The sequence below is a fragment of the Vidua chalybeata genome, chromosome Z (genome assembly GCF_026979565.1).
Source record: "Vidua chalybeata isolate OUT-0048 chromosome Z, bVidCha1 merged haplotype, whole genome shotgun sequence".
NCBI classification, from domain to species: domain Eukaryota; kingdom Metazoa; phylum Chordata; class Aves; order Passeriformes; family Viduidae; genus Vidua; species Vidua chalybeata.
This window is the reverse complement of record NC_071570.1, coordinates 64,479,547-64,499,733: the sequence shown is the minus strand read 5'-3', so window position 1 is coordinate 64,499,733 and position 20,187 is coordinate 64,479,547. Positions and strand designations below refer to the sequence as shown.

General features: G+C 35.8%; 1 protein-coding gene across 6 annotated transcripts in view; it reads left to right on the top strand.

The window, feature by feature from the left end:
• Window positions 1-20,187, top strand: part of RASA1 (RAS p21 protein activator 1) — a 53,186-nt gene that overhangs the window by 13,737 nt on the left and 19,262 nt on the right. For 5 of the 6 annotated variants that reach the window (XM_053932445.1, XM_053932448.1, XM_053932449.1 and 2 more), the window contains 10 exons: window positions 1,157-1,306; window positions 2,667-2,802; window positions 3,531-3,601; window positions 6,175-6,292; window positions 7,773-7,804; window positions 10,139-10,191; window positions 10,813-10,963; window positions 13,866-13,944; window positions 16,874-16,994; window positions 19,080-19,236. In XM_053932445.1, the coding sequence (XP_053788420.1) occupies window positions 1,157-1,306; window positions 2,667-2,802; window positions 3,531-3,601; window positions 6,175-6,292; window positions 7,773-7,804; window positions 10,139-10,191; window positions 10,813-10,963; window positions 13,866-13,944; window positions 16,874-16,994; window positions 19,080-19,236 (1,068 nt within the window). Of the gene's footprint in view, window positions 1-1,156; window positions 1,307-1,539; window positions 1,586-2,666; window positions 2,803-3,530; window positions 3,602-6,174; window positions 6,293-7,772; window positions 7,805-10,138; window positions 10,192-10,812; window positions 10,964-13,865; window positions 13,945-16,873; window positions 16,995-19,079; window positions 19,237-20,187 lie in introns of those variants that run through there. The other variant, XM_053932450.1, reaches the window with a different exon arrangement.

Genomic DNA, 20,187 nt, shown 5'->3' with positions numbered 1-20,187 from the left:
CATAGTGCACGTAGTTTTTAGTATAAAATGTAAACACTGCCCTAGAGGGCACACAGAATGCCATGGCCGACTTGCTAGACAGAGTTTAGCAGGTCAGAGAAAGAATGTTATAGATAAGAGAAAATAAACAACCTTGAGAAGCCAACCCTACGCATTCAGACTTCTTCTTTGGCTGCGCAGGCTGGGAAGCAAGGACTTTTACACTCTTGGGGTCACCTCGCTATCCAGACCTTGAGAGTATATGAGCTGAAATGGTGAAGGATTTTAATTGTCTAAAACACTGGCTATTTTGAAGCTCACAATTTCTGAGTGTAAAAATTAAAGGTTTAATCAAGCAAAATTAGGTGGAGGAGCTAATGAATTATTGCAATATATAGCTCTGGAACATACTGTGGCTTGGTGAAGGTAATGAGAGCAATAGCTGTCTTGAAAACTGCTCTCCATCACTTTTTCTTGGAAAAAAAAGTTATACTTGATCATATGAAGTAGAACAAGTGTTCTGACAAAGGCTGTGTAAATAAACTGAGGTAAGTGATTGAATGCTTGAATGGCAGCAGTAGATTAAAGATTTCCTTTATCATATCTTGCAGTCTGTGATTTTTGCCATGCATCAGCACTCACTTCGATTGACGGAGTGCACATTGTGATTAGGAAAGGTGATTTTGGGGCTGGATGGTGGCCTGGTGACTGCTGTCCAGTTCTTTACTGACTTTGCTGCAGCAGCATTTCTTTCAGCTGAGGAACAGTCTGATAGAATTCACTTCTCTGTTTGTGCTTTTGAAATACCCAGCCTGAACTGACACCTTTGTAGGCTTAAAATACAATAGTATTCCAAGTCAGGTCAGTCACCTCAGTTTTTGTTTTTTTTAAGTAAACAAATTATGAAGGAGATAAAAACTGATGATATGTGTAGAGCCTCTGCCTCTTAGGGTTGTTCCTTGGGAAAAGTAGGTTATCAGAAAAACTCTGCTGTGTTAAAAATACTGTTTATTGGAAATAAATAAACTAGGAGGTTGAACTTTTAACAATGTGATAGACAAAGTTTTGGACTGATATGGGTTTTGACTGAAAGATTTTCTTCCTTTCACGTGTCTATTTTGTGAAAGTAAATGAAGCCCTTAAGTTCTAAGCACACCCATTGTTACTCTTTTTTCAGGTGGTATCATGGAAAACTTGACAGAACAATTGCAGAAGAACGACTTCGACAAGCAGGAAAACCTGGAAGTTACCTTATTCGAGAGAGTGATCGGAGACCAGGTTCATTTGTGCTTTCATTCCTTAGTAAAACAAATGTCAATCATTTTAGGTGAGAATTAAGTGTTTTATTTTGAATACTGTGATCTATCTACTTTTTGTTTCAGAACACAATAAAGTGAACAATAATTGTATTACAGTGCAGTTTTTTTGACTCTTAATGCTTTCATTGTGCAGGTTTTTACTTGTGTTTGATTGTTTTAAATCATGCTACTTTAAAATTGCTTTGTAGGTTGAAGAACCGAAGTGTGAGGAAACCAAAAATATCTGGATAGAGAAGCTTGCCTAAAGTGGTTTGAATAAACTTAAAGCACCATGCAGGTTTCATTCAGTCAGTGAAGGAGATTGTTTTGTGTCTGATTCCATAGTAATCATAGTACTTAGCACAGTTAAAGTGGTAGCACATCTGGTAGCTTCCTTAATTTTGAGGGGAAAAAAACCCCAACCACAACAAACAAACCCCCCCCCCCCCCCAACCAAACAAAAAAACCCCAAACAAACAAAGCCACCAAAAAAATCCCAAAGCAAAAAACACCAATAGATTATATGTATAGTAGTTGAAAGATTTGCTGGAAACAGCTTTCAGCATATGTCCTGAGCATTGTTTTCTGATTCTGGTTGCAGTGCTGTATGCTTATGAACTTGGATTTAATATCTGAAGATTCATCGTTATGTTCATTTTACATTACTTCTTGGGAGAAACAGTTTAATTCAAATTAAGCATCAAAAAATCTAATCTTTAAGAAAATACACAAATGTTAAAGAAAAACATAAACAGTTTTTGTAAGAAGTCTTTGTTTTGTTAAATCGCTGAAAGGGTTGTGTGAGCTTTTTCCCATTAGATATCAAATTTTTAAATTGAGTTTCAGGAGATAACTTTGATTATTCCAAAGTAATTTCTTAACTTTAATATGGATGCTAAACTAATTGTAACAAAATGACTAATTTTCGATGTTGTTTGTTTTCTGCATTGTATAGTCTTGAAGTGTAGTAATTTTTGTTAAAGTACTTTGCTACTTTGTTCAGTTTATGCCTGTTATAAGAGGTGTATGTTATGCATGATACAAGTAATAATGCTGTTGTGTAGTAGTGCATTATTTCAGTTTTCCAGGATGTTCACACTTACAATTTTTTAAAATTTCATTTAGTCCTGACAAATGCCCTGTCTTTTTCTGAGAATCGGCACATTCTTTAGATAAAAAACTGGTGGCTCATAAAATATATGTATTAATATTTTTTATAAAATATTCATTAAGTTTATTTATATGTTTACAGAAAGTCTGTAATACTGCATTTTGCTGAATACAGGCAATATTTTAAAAATTAAACATGATCCTAATCTCCTTTTCTTCAAAAAAAATTGGTAGCAAAATTTTTTCTAATGTCAAGCTTCTGTGTTTTTTTATTAACAGGATTATTGCTATGTGTGGAGACTATTACATTGGTGGGCGTCGCTTTGCTTCACTCTCAGACCTTATTGGTTATTACAGTCATGTGTCCTGTCTGCTGAAAGGGGAAAAGCTCTTATTTCCAGTAGCACCTCCAGAGGCAAGTAAAAATTCCTGAAGACTAACTTACTAAGATGTTTGTAACTTTAATCACGATTTAGAATTTTCTTTGTGAAAGAAATTTGAGAAAGTTTCCTGTTGTTTTGTATAGGCATACGTGGAAATGTAAGGAGAATAAAAATGCATTTTTACTGATACAAAGTAATGATAAAAAATCTGCTATTTAATAAAAATACATAATGAGGAAGATAGAGGTATTGCAGTTATTGCACAATGTAGTAACATCATTTTAAGTAGACAGTGAAAAAGAAGACAATATTGAGTTCTTGTAATAAAGAACCTTCATTGTTCTGTCACATTTTGGATATCTAACAATAGTTTCAAATATACATCCTGAAGATAACCAAGGTTTCTTTCAAATGCCCATCCTTAAAACAACAGAAGTAATTAAAATGAAAAAAAAAAACACTGCAAAATATCCCGTGTAACAAAACTCAAAACCTGAATAAAGATGTTTCTGAATGTTGAAATTATGGACATTACTTCTGCTCTAAGTGAAAAAAAAAATAAAGTAAGTGCTCTTAGTCAACAAATTACACGTTTCTAGCTGACAGTGGTTTTGAGCTTTGGAAATATAAAACTGGCAAGGTGGATATAAGTGGTGTTCTTTGCCTCAGAATAGCATAAGGCTGGGGAGAAAGATTCTACAATATAGAACATACAGTACAGAGTATAGAGAAAAAAACATTGCTCTTTTTTAAACTGTAGCCTGTGGAAGACAGAAGGAGAGTTCGAGCAATTCTACCTTACACCAAAGTGCCAGAAACTGATGAAATAAGGTATGTTTGAGTAGCAGTAGTAGTTGTGAAATTCTCAAGAGTATTTATTAATAGTAATAATTTAGGTAGGTGTTCATATGCAATTATTTTCCAGTTGCATCTTAAACTTGACACAGTTAGAGTAACAGATGATATCTCTCTGTTCTTTGGTTGGAAATAAGAATAAGACATTGTGTTCTTATTATATTTGTTTGTATTAATTGAATGGAAGGTATACATAGAATTAAAATTAGTAATGTTATAATTTTGAAATATGTTTTATAAAGCCCTAGATTTTTACCAAAAGGATACATCTTTTTGTCAAAGAATTCTGTATGGAAATGCCTTACCTGAGTATGTGAAAGAAATGAGCTAGGCCTTTTTCTGAACTGCCATGGAACTATTCGATGTGTAGCTGAGGGAAACAATGCAGATCACTAGAAAGAGAAAGTGGGCCTTGACTATTTACAAATTTAAGGATGGAAGATGTGAGTTGGTCAATAGAAGACCATTTGTATCTGTTTTACTAAGGTGATAGGACTTGGAAGGGGGTCTCTAATGGCACATTGGAACTAAGGCTTCCTACTATGTGTGAGAACAACAACAAAAAAAGAATCCTTTACGTGCCTTATTGCACCTGTCAGCTTAAGAGGAAATCTCATTTTATTGTTTGCTATCATAACAAGAATTATAGGCAATTAAACCTTTTCTTCCTCTTTTAGGATAGAGCTGAAAAGCAAAGTTGGTATTTGGGTTTTGAGGTCTGTATGGCTAAAATAGTTCCGTTTGTGGCATAGCTGAGACCAGAATTCTCATTTTGTTCTAGATTGAATTAATATGCTCCTAAAGAAATTATGTATTTCAAAGAATATTGACTTAAAATTTTAATATCATAGTAAATATTTCTTATATTTGAAGTATTACTGAGTTAATTTCAACATGTCTTTCATGCAGTATCTGTACAGTGATGGAGGGTGCTCTTGTTGTTTGTCACCTGTTAAAGCTGAATAGCAGTTGAATTTATTCTTTGTTTTCGATAGTGATTTGTTGCGGTTTCTTTTTACTGTTAGACTACTTCAAATGAGAGCCACACCATAGACATTTGGTATGAAATTTTGAATTGAAGTGGTAGTTAATGAGCTTCACTCTTTATTATTTATCTTCATTATTTCATGATGCATCTGTACCTTGATGCATCATGAAACATGATTAAAAATTCTGTACTGCAGTGAAAAAATTTTCATGTGACCTGAGTTTGTGTTCTTAACATTTAAGGAGTAACTTACACTAGTCTTCCAGAAATGTAAACTCCTTTGGGCCAGGTTCTGGGTCCTGCATTTTGGCCACAATAAACTCTCTGCAGAGCTAGAAAGCTGCCCAATGGAAATGGACCTGGTGGTGCTGGTCAGCAGCTGGCTGAAGATGAGCCAGCTGTGCCCAGGTGGCCAAGAGAGTCAATGGCATCCTGACTTGGATCAGCAGTGGTGTAGCCAGTAGGACTAAGAAAGTGATTCTTTCCCTGTGCTCAACACTGGTGAGGCCACACCTTGAGTACTGTGTCCAGTTCTGGGCCATTCAATTCAGGAAAGACATTGAGGTCCTGGAGTGTGTCCAGAGAAGGATAATGGAACTGGTAAAGTGTCTGAAGTACAAGTCCTATTAGGAGCAGCTGCAGGGCTTCAGCCTGGAGAAAAGGAGTCTCAAGGGCCAAACATCTCATTGCTCTCTACAACTCCAGAAAAGAAGCATGTAGCCAGGTAGGGTTCAGTCTCTTCTGCCAGGCAGCCAGTGACAGGATGAGAGGACATAATCTTAAATTCCTCTTTAGTCTACAGGGCAGCTTTAGGTTGGTCCTTAGGGGAAAATTTTTCACAGAAAGGGTGATTAGATATTGAAATGCTGTCCATGGAGGTGGTGGAATCACTGTCTCGGAAGGTGTTTACGGAAAGACTGGATGTTGCACTTAATGCCATTGTCTGGTTGACATGTGGTATTTGGTAGCAGGTTGGACTCAATAATCTGAGAGGTAATTTCCAACCTATTTGATTCTGTGGTTCTCTGATCCCGAAAGTTAATGCTTCTTACACTTGTAGCTAATTCCATGGCATCTCTGGCAGCTGCTTTGTATTCTTTTTGCATCACTTGTCTTCATATGTGAGAATATAATGAATAGGTATTCCACAACTTACATTATGCAAGGTAATTTTTCAATGAAAGAAATATAATTTTCATATAGACTACTAAGGGTTATTTTACTGGTGTTGCATATTTGATCTCTCTTGATAAAAGAACAATATTACTGTATTTTAATATTGCTGTGTTATTTTTGTTTTCTACATTAGCACAGTTTGAAGTTCACAGCACTGAAGTATATATTAGATATTAAAAATAAATCAAAAATATGGAAACTAGTATATAGTAGCCACTTAACTGTGAGCAACAATACACATGTGCTTGGAATATCAGTTCCTACATTTTTTACAAATAGGTTTTCCCAAATATTTTATTTGGGAAATTATACTCAAGAATTCATTGTGTTCATTAAACTTTATATTATGATTGTATCTCTGATTTAAATCTGTAACCCTCTTCAGTTTCCTTAAAGGAGACATGTTTATTGTCCATAATGAATTGGAAGATGGCTGGATGTGGGTTACAAACCTACGGACAGATGAACAAGGTCTTATTGTGGAAGACTTGGTAGAAGAAGTGGTAAGTAATTTTTGTATTCAGGTTTCTTAAATGAATGGGATTTTTTTATAAAATAATATTGAGCAAAAACTAGTGACATTTAATTGTTTCCTATTATGTACTTTTCTGAACCTAGTAAATTCATCTAGTAGTACTAAAAAAACTAAAACAAACCTTTAAGCCTAGTTTGCTATCAAAAAATGTTTATTCATGTGTTGTCTAAAGATAAGTGCAAATGAATGGTACTGTAAATTTACTAGGCATTTCCCTAAAATCTACTGTCCTGGCGAAGAATCATTTGTTGGGGTCGGGTTGGCAAGACCCCCAACAGTGTGAAAATCCTTTTCCCTAGCCTGGCAGCCAAAGGAAAGGTCTGGAAGGCGTGAAGCTGAGTTTTCAAGGTTTATTTCTTCTTATCTAAAATAGTTTCTCTCTGACCTGCTGAGGTCCACCTAGTACAGAAGCCATGGCAGTCTGCCCTGAGCCCCGGGCATCTCCCACGTTATATACTCAAAATTATGTGTACCATGTTTACAGTTCCCATATCAATACCTAAAATCTATGTTGGACAGTGTGTCCCTATCCTAGACCAATAGAAAAGTGTCACTATCACACTGAGACATGGAGGACAAGAAGAAGGAAGAAAAGGCTAGGGCACACCCAGATTCTTCCATTTTGTATCCCTGAATTACATTCTAAAAACCCCCAAAATTCTACTTTTTCACCCTGTGTCAATTCCTTTGTTACACTACTCGAATCCTTCTGGCTTGTAATTCCTCATATAAGGTTGGCAACCTCTCCCATGGGCTAAAATTGAAGTCACTGGTGTTTTTGACTTGTTGCCAAGGTCCCTGAGCCCCCTGCCAGGGTCTCGAGATATCCAGAGCAGCCAAAGGGATGTTCTGGACTCAGACAATCATTACATTGCATTTCTTTCTTGCAGTTGCCATGAAATGTTCACTAACTCAACAGAATGTAATTTTGCATTATGGTAGATCTTTCTCTTTATTCTAGGATGGAATTTGGGTTAAAAATTTATTGGTGAGAAGAAAAAAATAGATTTTTTTATAATATCTTCTTACACACTATGTATGTTTTGCTAATAGCAATGTTACTTGAGATGCTTCTCATAGATGACCTGTGTCAGGATGTGAATAGCTAAACTGAAGTGGCAGTAGTAGACTGTTGATCTGTAGACTGATAGGTCAGTGGTAATTTAATGTTAGGAAGGCTGAGAAGGTTGAAACTTTCTAAAAAGGTATTACCTCTAAAGGATTTGGATTATTAATGAAGTAATCATCAGAAAGAAAATTTTGGTGAATTTTCACCTAATGAATGAAGAGGAATGCTTTTCATAGAGCTGCAGTAAGCCCTTTAGTTAAAAAATGCTTCAGATATCGAAATGTCATTTTTTTTTCTACAGAAGGTCTTAACTTATGACATTTTTTTAAAAATTGAGTTGTACTGTTGTCACTCACTTAATATGCTAATTTTCTCATAGGGAAGAGAAGAAGATCCCCATGAAGGCAAAATGTAAGGATTTTTGTTTTGTTGTACGAAAGCATTCATAACTGTTTGTCAAGTTCCACTGTGAGATTTCTAAGTTCTTGAGAAAGTGACCAAAACTATTTATTTTTAATCTCAAGACTTCTTTATATACTAGCTGCTGCAGTTGCAGGGATAATTAATGTGAAAAAGTACTATAACTAGTTAGAACTAGTAATAGGTGTGTCTGTTGCTAATGGGTATTGCAGTGCTGAAATCTTAGATGAGGCCGTGTATGATCACTTTCAGCCAAAATATGCACAACGGAGTATTTCTTGAACACAGTTGCCTTGGAGATAACAACTCTAAATACTGTACCAAAGTACTGTTAGAACACTGTCTCTGTTTGATTCATGGGCGAGAACATAGATCTTCTGCAGGGTAGGAGTGCTCTGGAGAGGAATCTGGAGAAGCTGGATCAGTAAGGTCAATGGTATGAGATCTCACAAGGCCAAGTGATGGTTTCTGCCTGTGGTTCACAACAACCCCTGCAGTGCTGCAGGCTGAGGCAGTGGCTGGAAAAAGCTGCTCAGCAGAAAGGACCTGAGGTGCTGGTCAACAGTGGCTGAATATTAGCCAGTGTGGGCCCAGGAGACCAAGAAAGCCAGTGGCATTCTGGCTTTGGTCAGCAATAATGTGGCCACCAGGTAGAGGGCAGTAACTGTTCCCCTGTACTCAGAGATTTTTGATGCCACACCTTGATTTCTAGGTTCAGTTTTGGGCTCTCACGGCAAGAAAGATACTGAGGTGCTGTATTGAGTCCAGAGAAGAGAAACAGAGCAGGGGAAGGATCTGGAGCACAAGTCTGATGAGGGAGGTGGTGGGGCTCAACTTGAAGAAAAGTTAATCTCATTGCTCTCTACAGATGCCAGAAAGGAGGTTGTAGCCAGAAGAGGTCTCTTCTCCCAGGTAACAAGTTATAGGACAAGAGGAAGCTCGCTCAAGTTGCACCAAGGGAGGATTAGATTGGATATTAGGGAAGATGCCTTCACTGAAAGAGTTGTCAAGCCCTGAAACAGGCTGCCCAGGGCAGTGGTAGAATTACCATCTCTGGAGGGATTTAGAAGGTGTGTAGATGTGGCACTTGGGAACATTGGTTTAGTGATGGCCTTGGCGGTGCTGTGTTGAGGATTGGACGTGATGATCTTAAAGGTATTTTCCAATGCAAAGTATTCTGTGTTCTTACTATTCTGTGATTCTTATAACACTTAAAGTTTGAAGAAAAAGTCACAGGACTATTTCCTTCTATTTGCTTAAATACTTAAAAATTTTTTAAAAATTGAATACAGCTTATAATCAGCAGTGTGTTGATATATCAGTCTGTTAATAGATTATATTCACAAGTGAAGATGAGTGGCAGATAGTTGTGAAAAATGTCAAGTGCCTTGATGACTTACCTGGCGTCCTCATTTGTTTGTCATATTTGTGCTTGCTAATTTTTTGCCGTTACCCACTTTCCAAGAGGCTGGTGGCAGAAGGAGGCATTTCAGTGGTTTATTTGGTTTACTGTGTTCTGCTAGTCAGTTTGGCAGTATGGATGTCTTCAAATGTGGAAATTTCACATTCGGAAAGTAGCTTGTAGGAGATGTGTGGAGCTTTGATTCTGTCTTTCAGCTGTTGTTTACCTTTCAGAGGAATCCATATTAATATCTGAAGGCAGTATAGAAAGAAAGCCAGAAAACAGGGTCTTTTCTTACAAAAGCATTGTTATCTTTAGCTTTCCTTTAAATGCAGATTATTAAGCTGTAGCATGTCAAGCTTTTCTGAACAAGAAATAAATACGGTAAATATCATGCCAAAACTAGGTAGAGGTTGTGAACTTTTGTGGGGTACTACTCTGACACAAGACTCTGGGAAAGTATAAGGTGTAAGATCAAAGCAGTTTATATTCATTAATCTAACAAAGCTAGGTTTTGTTTCCATAGCTCTGGGAAATCTGAGTTTGAGGTTTTCTGTGTATAACTTCTTGTTTTAGCTTCTGATTTCATGATTCTAGTACATTGCTAGTGCATCAAATAATGCCTATCAAATTATCTACTTTTTGGAATATTAATATCAATCTCTGAACTTGCTTGTATTTGAACATCAGCTCCAAGTGTTTTATTGAAAGTAATTTATTTATATACCTATTAGTATTAGTCTTTTCGTGTTGTTGGGAGGCGAGAATCATTAAGTAGCATAGACATTGTTTGTCTCGTCTGTATATATTGTGTCTTTTTAAATAAAGATTAATTCATAGGTGCCAGAGCCTTAGGTGTTAGCACAACCAAAAAAGAGAGCTGGTAGTCTTGCTTTCTAATTTTTCTCTTCGTCTTTGTTAAGATGGTTCCATGGGAAGATCTCCAAACAAGAAGCTTATAATTTGCTGATGACAGGTATGTGTATTTCTGGTGTGAAATACAGTGATACTGAAATGGCACAAAGTGATCCTGTTAATATTAAACTGTGGCAAAACTTCCTTTTATGTCTAAACATAAATGAGTGTTTTAGATTCCCCAATCTCTCTGTGTGCTACCTCAGTAGAATACTACATTGGAAGAAAACTTTCATGGCTATCAGTACTGAGTATGTTCTCAAGTAAAGTTAATCTAATAATTTTTGATTTAATTAATTTTTAAATTGTTATATGTGGAATCAGTTATTTCACTTTCTTAAAGCAAGTATTTTTTTAAATGAAAACAGTACTTCTGACCCATATTTTTAATACCCTACTTTAAATACTGGAACAGAGATTTGAAAATGTTATCAAACTTTTTTTGTATGCTGTTTTAAAGAGATGGCAAAGATGTGGCAAGGTTGCAGGCTACAGCTGAACCATTTTTCATTAATTTTCGTGGTTTAGTACTAATTCTTCTAGTTTGAGATCACTATTGGAATTTACCTTTATGGGGTTTGTATTTCTTGAAGTGTGCAGTTCTTTTTAGTTTATGTAGAAATAGATTTCTAAGGGTTTATATATCACTAAGAAAAATAACACTGTTATGATGTCTTCTCAGTTGGTCAGGTGTGCAGTTTCCTTGTGAGGCCTTCAGATAATACCCCTGGTGATTATTCACTTTATTTCCGGACCATTGAAAATATTCAGCGTTTTAAAATATGTCCAACATCAAACAATCAGTTTATGATGGGAGGCAGATACTATAATAGGTGAGTTCTTGTGGCAAAAGGAATTATGCATATTTTGTGCTTGTATAACTTGCTCCTGATAGTTATTTACTACTATAATTTTAAGACTGTAGTTTCCTTTGTACTAAATATTTTCCCTAATTTCCATAGTAGTTACTTCTAACTCAGCAGATTCTTACAGCTTAAATAACCTAAGTGTAACTTGTTTCTCTTGAAGTTTTTGTGCTTATTCTGCCAACCAGTTGCTTCACTCTGTAAATTGTGGTTTGAATGGATAATGTGGATGAAGGTTCTTGGAAGCTTCTACATGCGTTCTTGTCTGTTTGAAAAGGGAAAAATAAAAATGCTGATTTTATCTGAGACAATCAATAGAGTTTTCAAATAATAGAAATGGGTATTTACAAGAAAGGGGAAAAATGCTTTTGTTGTTGGAAAAAGTTACTAAATTACATTGAAATATGTGCATGATTCTTGGAGCAAAAATACTGATCAGTTCATTTAGAGTGAACAAACAAAAGATGTATTTCTTTTGCCATTGGTGCAAAAAAATAGTAACTTGTACAAAACAGAAAGAGAAATAATGAGGTGTTTCCCCTTTTATGGGGAAACTATCAGTACACCTCCATCTTTGATAGTATTTTTTTAGAGTTGTTGTATCTGGAAGATTTTTCAGTAGTGAAAATTCACTTTTCCTCCTTAAACAGAGGTCATTGCCTGCCTTTAAAAAATCAGCATTCTTCCAGTCCTGCTCACCTAGAACCAGGGCATTCTTACCCCAGTAGAGAATTTCTGTCACTTCTGAGTGGATAGAGATTCAGCAGCTGGTGTGTCTGAGAAAATGTCAAGGTCTCCTCACTAAGTTCAGTGGACTTTTTCATATGACATGATGCTGTGAGGCTAAATAATTGGGTCCTTATGAACCTATGCCCATTTCACACCCAGGCTGCTTGAATACCTTCTTCATTAATCAGTCTGGCCTCCAGCCATCCTTACGGAAAACTAGGCTAGCTGCAGGGTCAACCTTTCATGAAGGTAAATGCCGATTTCTAGTTGCATGGCTTAGGAGGAGGATGATAGGCCAGGAGCCCCACCACGCTTGGTGATGTCAAATTAATCATCAAGTTAGCAGAACTCTTATTAGTCTCAAATGAGCTTGTAGCATTAAATAGTACACTTTCAGAAAGATACTACATTGTTATTGCTTAAGATTACTTTATAATATAGTGCTGGATTCACTTGGTGTGTAGATTATTCTATACATTCTATACAGCTGAACAGAAAACAAGATTTTAAAGTTAAGCAACAATAAATTATGACAAAGTGCTTTAAGAATTTCTTTTAGTATTTTGGTACACAGTTTCCAGAGATCTTCCTTAGTCTCAAAGATAATCTTTATTTTTGTTGTATGTTTGAGAGAATTATCACTATAGTCTTAAAATGATATTCAGTTCAAATCTCTTGAGTGTATGAGGTTGGTAAATTTGCTGGAAGTTCAAACATATAATGAAGAAGGCAGCTGTTAGGTGCTCTATCAAGGCTTGGAATCCTAGTCTATGTTACTCTAATTGTAGAAGGAGTTTTTAAATACAACTGAGTTTATTCCTCAGCCCGTTTTACAAAATTGCAGAAATTTTGCAGGCACCTGCTCCTTACATTGAGGAACTCGTAATGACATTTTTATCAAGGAAGGAGATAGTGCATTGAAGGTCAAGGTATTCCTGATTTGATGAGTGAGAAAATCTGTATAATGCTGTTTGATTGATTAGAAAATGTTGGTAGTAGCTCTTCAACCTGTGAAATATAATGACTGAGTCATTGTTTTTTGTAGCGTGACACAGTTGAAATTCTTACATAGAAAACAGCATATGCAGACAGCATCTCAGCAAAAATTGAAATTAATTACTTGATTTCATTAAAACTGAAAGAAACATTAATCTCATTTTACGTATCTGAAAAATAAAAGTACACATGGGAAGGTAATTTTATCAAATTTGCCTAGATCATAGCTTCAGAATGAAATAGAAAAGCCAACCAAGATACCTTGATACAGCTTTATTTAGAAGTTTTTGAGATTTTTTTACAGTATCAGCTATTGTTCCTGTGTTGCACACATGCCTTATTTGTATCTTTGTACACACAGCTGAGTATGCATGAACAGAGAAATCACAGAGTATATTTTTATCTATTTAATTACTTAGCTCTTTTTCTAGATGGATATTTTGCATATAAATGATTAATTTCTGTTGATGGCACTGTTACTACAGTTTAAATTTCCGTAGTGCGGAAATAAATTACAGCAACTTAAATGCCTTGAATTTCAGCTTGTATGTGTCACTAATTCTCTCCTGAGCCTTCCAGGTGCAATTGCAGTCTGAATCTTATGACTAGAATGAATGCTTCCCTGTAGAGGAGTGCTACTGATATGAGTATTTAAAAGGATAGCTCAGTGATGTCCAGACATAATCTGTATAAACTCTGCTACAGACCTTTTCTGTTTTCTATTCCTGTCCTCCTAGAAAGAGATTGCACTTCACTCAGAGTATGCCCCATTCCACTTAGCTAATTACTCTAGAACTTGGAAAATCATTGCCAATGAAACAGCAATTTTTCAGCCTGCTTGGAAAGCGGGTAATGCACATGTACTACCTGAATGTGGAAAGGGTCACGTCCTCATTTGACATTTTAAGCAAGTCATTAAAATATTTTGTAGAGTTTAGGATTAATACATTCTGAATACAGTTTTGTGAACTTTCTTGACTTCAGTTTATTAGTAAATCCTCATTCCTTTCAAATAAGATTAACACTTGATTTTAATAAAAACTTTGTGGGAATGTTTTCTGTGGTTTTATGGAAAAGCAGATTCTCAAACAGTGGAAAAATTAACGTGTTTAACTTTTCAATATTCTTTTTTTTATTGGAACAGTATTGCTGACATCATTGAGCACTACAGAAAAGAACAGATTGTTGAAGGATATTACTTAAAAGATCCTGTTCCAATGCAGGTAGGATTTAATCTCTGAGCCTTTGATGTTGAAGTCACAGACTGAATCACTGTCAAATCAATTTATGAACTAAATTACAGCAGAGATACGAGTGGTAGTTAAACAGCATCATCTCCAGTAGACAGTCATCAACAGTTTCAATGTTTTCAGCTCATCTGTTTCTTTTGTTTTATCTTCAAATACATACACTTACTGAAGACTGGGCTTGTAGTCTACAGAAAGTATGGTAAGTTCTGTCTATGCTATGAGGTGTTCGACTTCCACCCTCTGCCCCTGGCTCTTTTCCTGGGCTCATGCTTTGATTTAGTCGCATATTAAAGGGAACCAGTCTGCTCTTCTCTCTGCTGTGTCTGGGGTTTTTCTCCTGTCACAGGAAACCTATACACACCGAAAAGCTTCAGGAGTGATTGCAGGGCTGGGACTGCAGCACTTGTTCTGAAGCACACTTGCCCCATAGTAGAAGTTGATTCTAAGAGATCACCAGTAATAAGTATACCACAACATTTAGCTTCTCATGAGCTTATAGCTAGTTACAAAATTTACGTACCTGTTCTTTTCTTTTTCTGTTCCCAAGCTTTTCTGTTTCAGTGGAAATCAGAAATTTGCTCTTCCTGTCCTCCCTAAAGAGAGTTGCAGTCAATTCATACCCCTTTGTGGGATCTTTTTTATTAGTATGAAAGCATTTCCTCTGTTCACCAATCTAAGCACACAGAAGCTGATCCTGTCTCTCTGTAATGTTTTCATAGTTGCCTTGCTGCTACCAGTTTTGGTGTGAGCTCACCTTTCTTGAACATGTACCAGAACAACTTAGAGTAGTACCATGTTATGCATAATTTGCTTTCCCTCTGGAAAGCACTTAACGAATATACATGTAATTTTCTGTGGTGGGTTGACCCTGGTGAGTTGCTAAGGACCTGCACCTTTGTTTGCTCATTCCCTCTTCCTGTGGAATGAGGCAAAAGCAAAAAAAAACTCCTGGATTGAGATGAATACTGTTTTATAAGCAAAGAAAGGGGTAATATAAAGGCAAACACTCAGCACCTCTCACAAGTATACTTATGCCTCTGAGACCTCCCTGTGCACACATGCTTATTGCTGATGATGACGTTACATGAGAGGGAATATGCCTCTGATCAGTTGTCATCATCTGTCCTGGCTATCTCTGCTCCCAGCATATTGTCCAGCAGGCCACCTTGCTGAGGAAGGGGGCATAGTGGGAAATGGAGAAAGTCTTGAGGCTACACAGGTACTAATCAACAAGAGCCAGAACACTGGTATGTTACCAATACCGTTTCAGTCACAAAACCAAAACACGCCATGACAGAAGTTAAGTCCATCTTTGTGACACCAGTATGTTAGCACAGCCAACAGTATCACAGCCCAGTCCTCCAATGAGTGACTCAGCTGTTCACGTCTCATTTTCTGTAAGTATTGACAGGTGTAACTGCTATGTTGCACTAAGAGATATATTTCTCGTTATTGCAGTCTTTCCTATACTGCTAATTGGGTTGTGTCCTTGGTGCTTCCTCATTGTTTCCTGCTGTTAACTTGTGCTCAGTAATGTGAATGGGTCAGAAATCAAATAGGAATTCTGAGACTGCTTCTTGGAAAACTTAATTACTAACTTTCTTCATTATTCCTCTTTAATAATGGCAGTAAGTCTTCATTTTAACTTTTCACATACACGAAACTTACAGTTTCTGTATTAATAAACTCTGCATTGACTCATTTTTCATGTGAGAGTACTTCAGATTCTTTTAACCTAGCCGATGCACTTGTGACTTTATTTGAAAATTTAGTGCTCAGTGGTGCAGTTAATGTTCAGCTTTACCTCCCTTGCATGTAGCATCATACTCTGTTTTTGAGGAGGAAAAAGAATTCAGTTTTGCATCATTTTAGAGTCAATCTGATGGAATTCATGTGTATAGCATGATATTTGCTTAAAAGTATTTTTCACTAGATGTCTTGTTTTGTGCACTACTCCTTGTGCACTTACGTTAGAGACATTTTCTTGACAGATAATCATGTTATGTGACATATGTTACATTATATGTTATCATTTCATAACATACGGATATAGCTTCCATTGTAGGTTCTGTAATTCCTGTTAGTATTACCAAATTATTTTTCATGTTACTATTGTTGTTTTGATCAAAAACATAATTCTTGTAGATATATGCACAGGAGGAAAAGTAGAATATTATGTAAGAACCAATTCATATGTCTCTTCTAATCTCAGTGATGTCCTTACTTACTTTTAGTCTTGCTTTTCTTCTTTTTTTACAGCTAAAGAGCTTTTGTTCATCATCTTACTTAGTAAGGTCAGACCTGGCTTGGGTTTTGGTCATATTTATTACTTGCGTTTCTAGATACTACCTTTTTTTGTGGGAATTTATCTTTTTTCTGTTTCTTATTTCTTCCTTTCTTCTCTTGTTCTGAATTTTGCTCAGTTACAACATGTGAGTTTTAATAAGATTAATGAGAGACTCTGCCACTTTAAGTCAGTTTTAATTATGATGTGCACCATTTTTGTTGCTTCAGAGTTTATCCATGGTATCTCAGGCCTATGAGCTTTGGTAGAAGACAGTAGAAGCTAGATAAATCTTCAAAGAAGCTAGATAAATCTTCAAAAAAATTAACACAGTGAAATCACAGTGAAAGGTCATGTTTTTTGTTTTTACATGAAAAATATTTACTTTGTAGAAGTTGGTCTGTATTGAAAACCCTTGTTTTCTTTCAGTTTGGGAAGTATGGAAAGAGTTATAGTACATTTCTAGCATGTGTATTGTATGAAAAATGAATGCTTTACTAAAATGCATGAGAGAATAGTAGTGAGTTGGTAGCATTCAGTGAGATCACAGCTTCATAGGGTACATTTTTTAATGGCAATTTCTGAGCTTAAAGTATGTTTTTCTGACATGTTTTGTAGCACCAAGAACAAGTGCTTAATGATACAGTGGATGGAAAAGAAATCTACAATACAATTCGTCGGAAAACAAAGGATGCTTTTTATAAAAATATTGTCAAAAAAGGTTATCTTCTGAAAAAAAGTGAGTTATGTTTGCCTCTTTTATTTTTTTAAAGGAAGAGGAAAAGCAGATAAGGATCATAGAATCATATAGTATCTTAAATTGGAAGGGAGTCATAAAGATCATGCTCCTTGCAGCTCCACTGAAAACTAAACCACCTGACTCAGAGCATTATCTAGATGCTCCTTAAACCCTGACAGGCTGTGAGCATTTCCTGTGTACCCTGTTCCAAGGACCAGCCACCTCCTTAGTGAAGAACTTTTTCCTAAGGTCTAATATGAAATTTCCCTGCATCAACTTTGTTCCATTTCCTCATGCCCTATTGTTGGTCACTAGGGAGTGGAGATCAGCACTTTTTAGCTGAATTTTGTGAATTTAGTGGTACTAGAGAGAGCAAAATTGAAGTGGGCAAAAGGTTCTAGAAAGTGTGTAAGGAGTGTGAAAGATCTTTTTCCTTAAGTAGTAGATGAATAGAACAATGTGATACATGAAATTATGTGTGGCATGAAAATTTTGGTTGGCAGTTCTGAAAAAATCAGCACAGCACAAAAAGTAGGCATCCTTGTCAAAGGTAGCATTCAAAATCATGAAATGAAATAAATTTTCATAAAGTGCTTGTACTTAATATTGAACTCACTAAGTTCTAGCTGATAGAGGTTTGAGAGAGCTAGAATAGTGTACATCTGTACATTCACTGCAGAGAACAGTTGGTTAATTTTGTTATTCCAAGTCAGGTTGTATGTTTTCAGTCTTAAATTTAAAATGCACAGTCTGCCATATAAAGGATATAGTGATTTTTCAAGGTTCTAATGCTGACACAGCATAACATATAATAAGCACATTAAAAGCTGACAGCTTGACTTATTTCAGTGTAACCTTCAGTATTACCCTGAAGAATTTCCATTGAACAAGTCTTTGAAGTTTTGAGGAAGCTGGTCTCTTGCCGAGTGTTATATTTCTACTTTTTGGAAAAATCAGCATTAATGGACACAGAAAAATGGTATCAATAACAAGATTTCTGCAAATGACAAGAAGGATAAGTTACAGGTGGTAATCTGGATAGTGACCAAATGCAAGAAAGAAGGTATGAGTTTACATATAGCCTAATACAAGAGACATTAAAAAAAACCCAAACCATCCCAAACTATACCTTCTGAACAGAATAAGGGAAGAATTTTTTGAGAAGGCTTGTTCTGAGAGGTGTAGAGAGATGCCGTGGAGTAAGGAAGAATGAAATGGGAATGACTTGGAAAAATCAGGCTAAAAGAGGCAAATTGGAGTACTCTTTTGTAGAGAGATGCACATAGTGTATATGGACTAAATGCAATAAAATCACTCTTCCATCTAGAAGTCATAGTATAATAAATTAGTGTTACATTTGTGTTTTTGAAAACAATGCTGCTACTAGTTTCTTGAGGCCACAGTGAATTTATGATGATTTGTGTAAAATAAAGGCTGAAAAGTTTTTTTCTAAATGGTACTCTGATTTAAGCATTAATTTGTTGCAGAATGCTCCTAATCTGTTGTAATTCAAAGAACTTTTCTCTGCAGCAAGTGGAACCAGCCAAATTCTTATATGTGGTTGTGCTTGCAGGTTGATTCTGATTTAAGTTTGCATATAAAATATTTCCATTTCTGTTCTTCAGCTGTATCTTTTAAAGTATTGTAACGCAATCAATGGTCAGAGTTTAGGAGTAACTTTCTAATGCCAAGAGTACATTTCTTAAAAAAAATCTAGTGAATGGGGTCCACACTGTCACTATTTGCAATCTGTATAGATACAGGCATAACACTGAGAGGAGCTCACTATTGGGGCAGCTCACATGCACTTGCTTAATGCTGTTGAAAGCACTGAGGATATTTGAAGAATCTTTTGCAACTCTGCCTGCACCTGTGAAGAGGATCTGGTTTTAGTCAGATGTTGTGTAAAATTGAATGTGTACACTGATTTTATAACTCAAGCATGATTATCTGTACATTGTTCTTCTCTTTGGAATTTGACAGAAGCTTTACTGTCCTCTTCTGTTTCCTTAATTTACAAAATTTACTTGTTGTTTTAGACAGTACTTAGACAGTAGTGTAACCATTTGCTTGATTCTTGTACAGGTAAAGGAAAGAGATGGAAAAACTTGTACTTTATATTAGAGGGAAATGATGCCCAGCTTATTTATTTTGAAAGTGAAAAACGAGCCACAAAACCCAAAGGACTAATAGACCTTAGTGTGTGTTCTGTCTATGGAGTACATGACAGTTTATTTGGCAGGTAGGACATCGAGTTTTTTTAATCCTATTGCACCAAGAGTTAATAAGATAAAGGATTTTTTAAATTCTAGAAGTTCTATATTATTTTGGTAGGTATTTGAAAGCTAACTTGGTTAGAAGTCTGTAGGAGTTTTTCTATTTAAAAACAAGTATTTTGTTTGTAGTATACTAATTCATATAAGTAAATGTCCTCAGAGATTGTTTTTGCACAATTGCTATACTCAGAGTTACTTACACATCAACTCTCACTTACTGTAATATTTGATATTCAAAATATGCTGACCACAAGGGACAATTATCAGCAAGAAAGTTGAGAATCAGAAGTCTTTTAGATATTACTAGAAATTAAGAAGAGCATTTATGTATTTTTTCATTGGTAGTTACAAAAACAACTCCACTGGCCTATATTACAGAACTTTATAGAAGAAATAACTATATTTACTTATATAATAAGTGATAGAAGTTAGAAATTCTGGCTATCCTACAGATCTTAATATTTATTGAAAAACTACATATAGTCAACTTCTAGTTACTTTGTGAAAAAACTAGAGACAGATGTTTAACCTTAGTGGCATTTCTTGATCTACAAAGACTGATGCTTTGCTTTGTCTGTTTGTGGGTTTTTAAAATCTGTATAATAATTTTGAAAAAAACTCCAACATCTAACTACTGGAATGAGAAGCACAGATAGAGATAAAGATTATTTTAAAAAAATACTAAAAAGTTCCCTATGTAGTTGACAACTAGGCAGGAAGCTTTAGTATATATTGTAATCAATAAACATTCTGTTTCTTTCTCCTAAATAGCTTTTTAGAAACCCTGTGTTGTGGGTTGGAGTAAAGTTGGGTGCTGGGTGGTACTTACAGGTGTGTAGGAGGACATGTGTGGTTGCAGCAGCTTAGGAAGCTTGTTAGTGAGGAACTGAAGTTGAGACAGAGTTCCTCCTGCACTT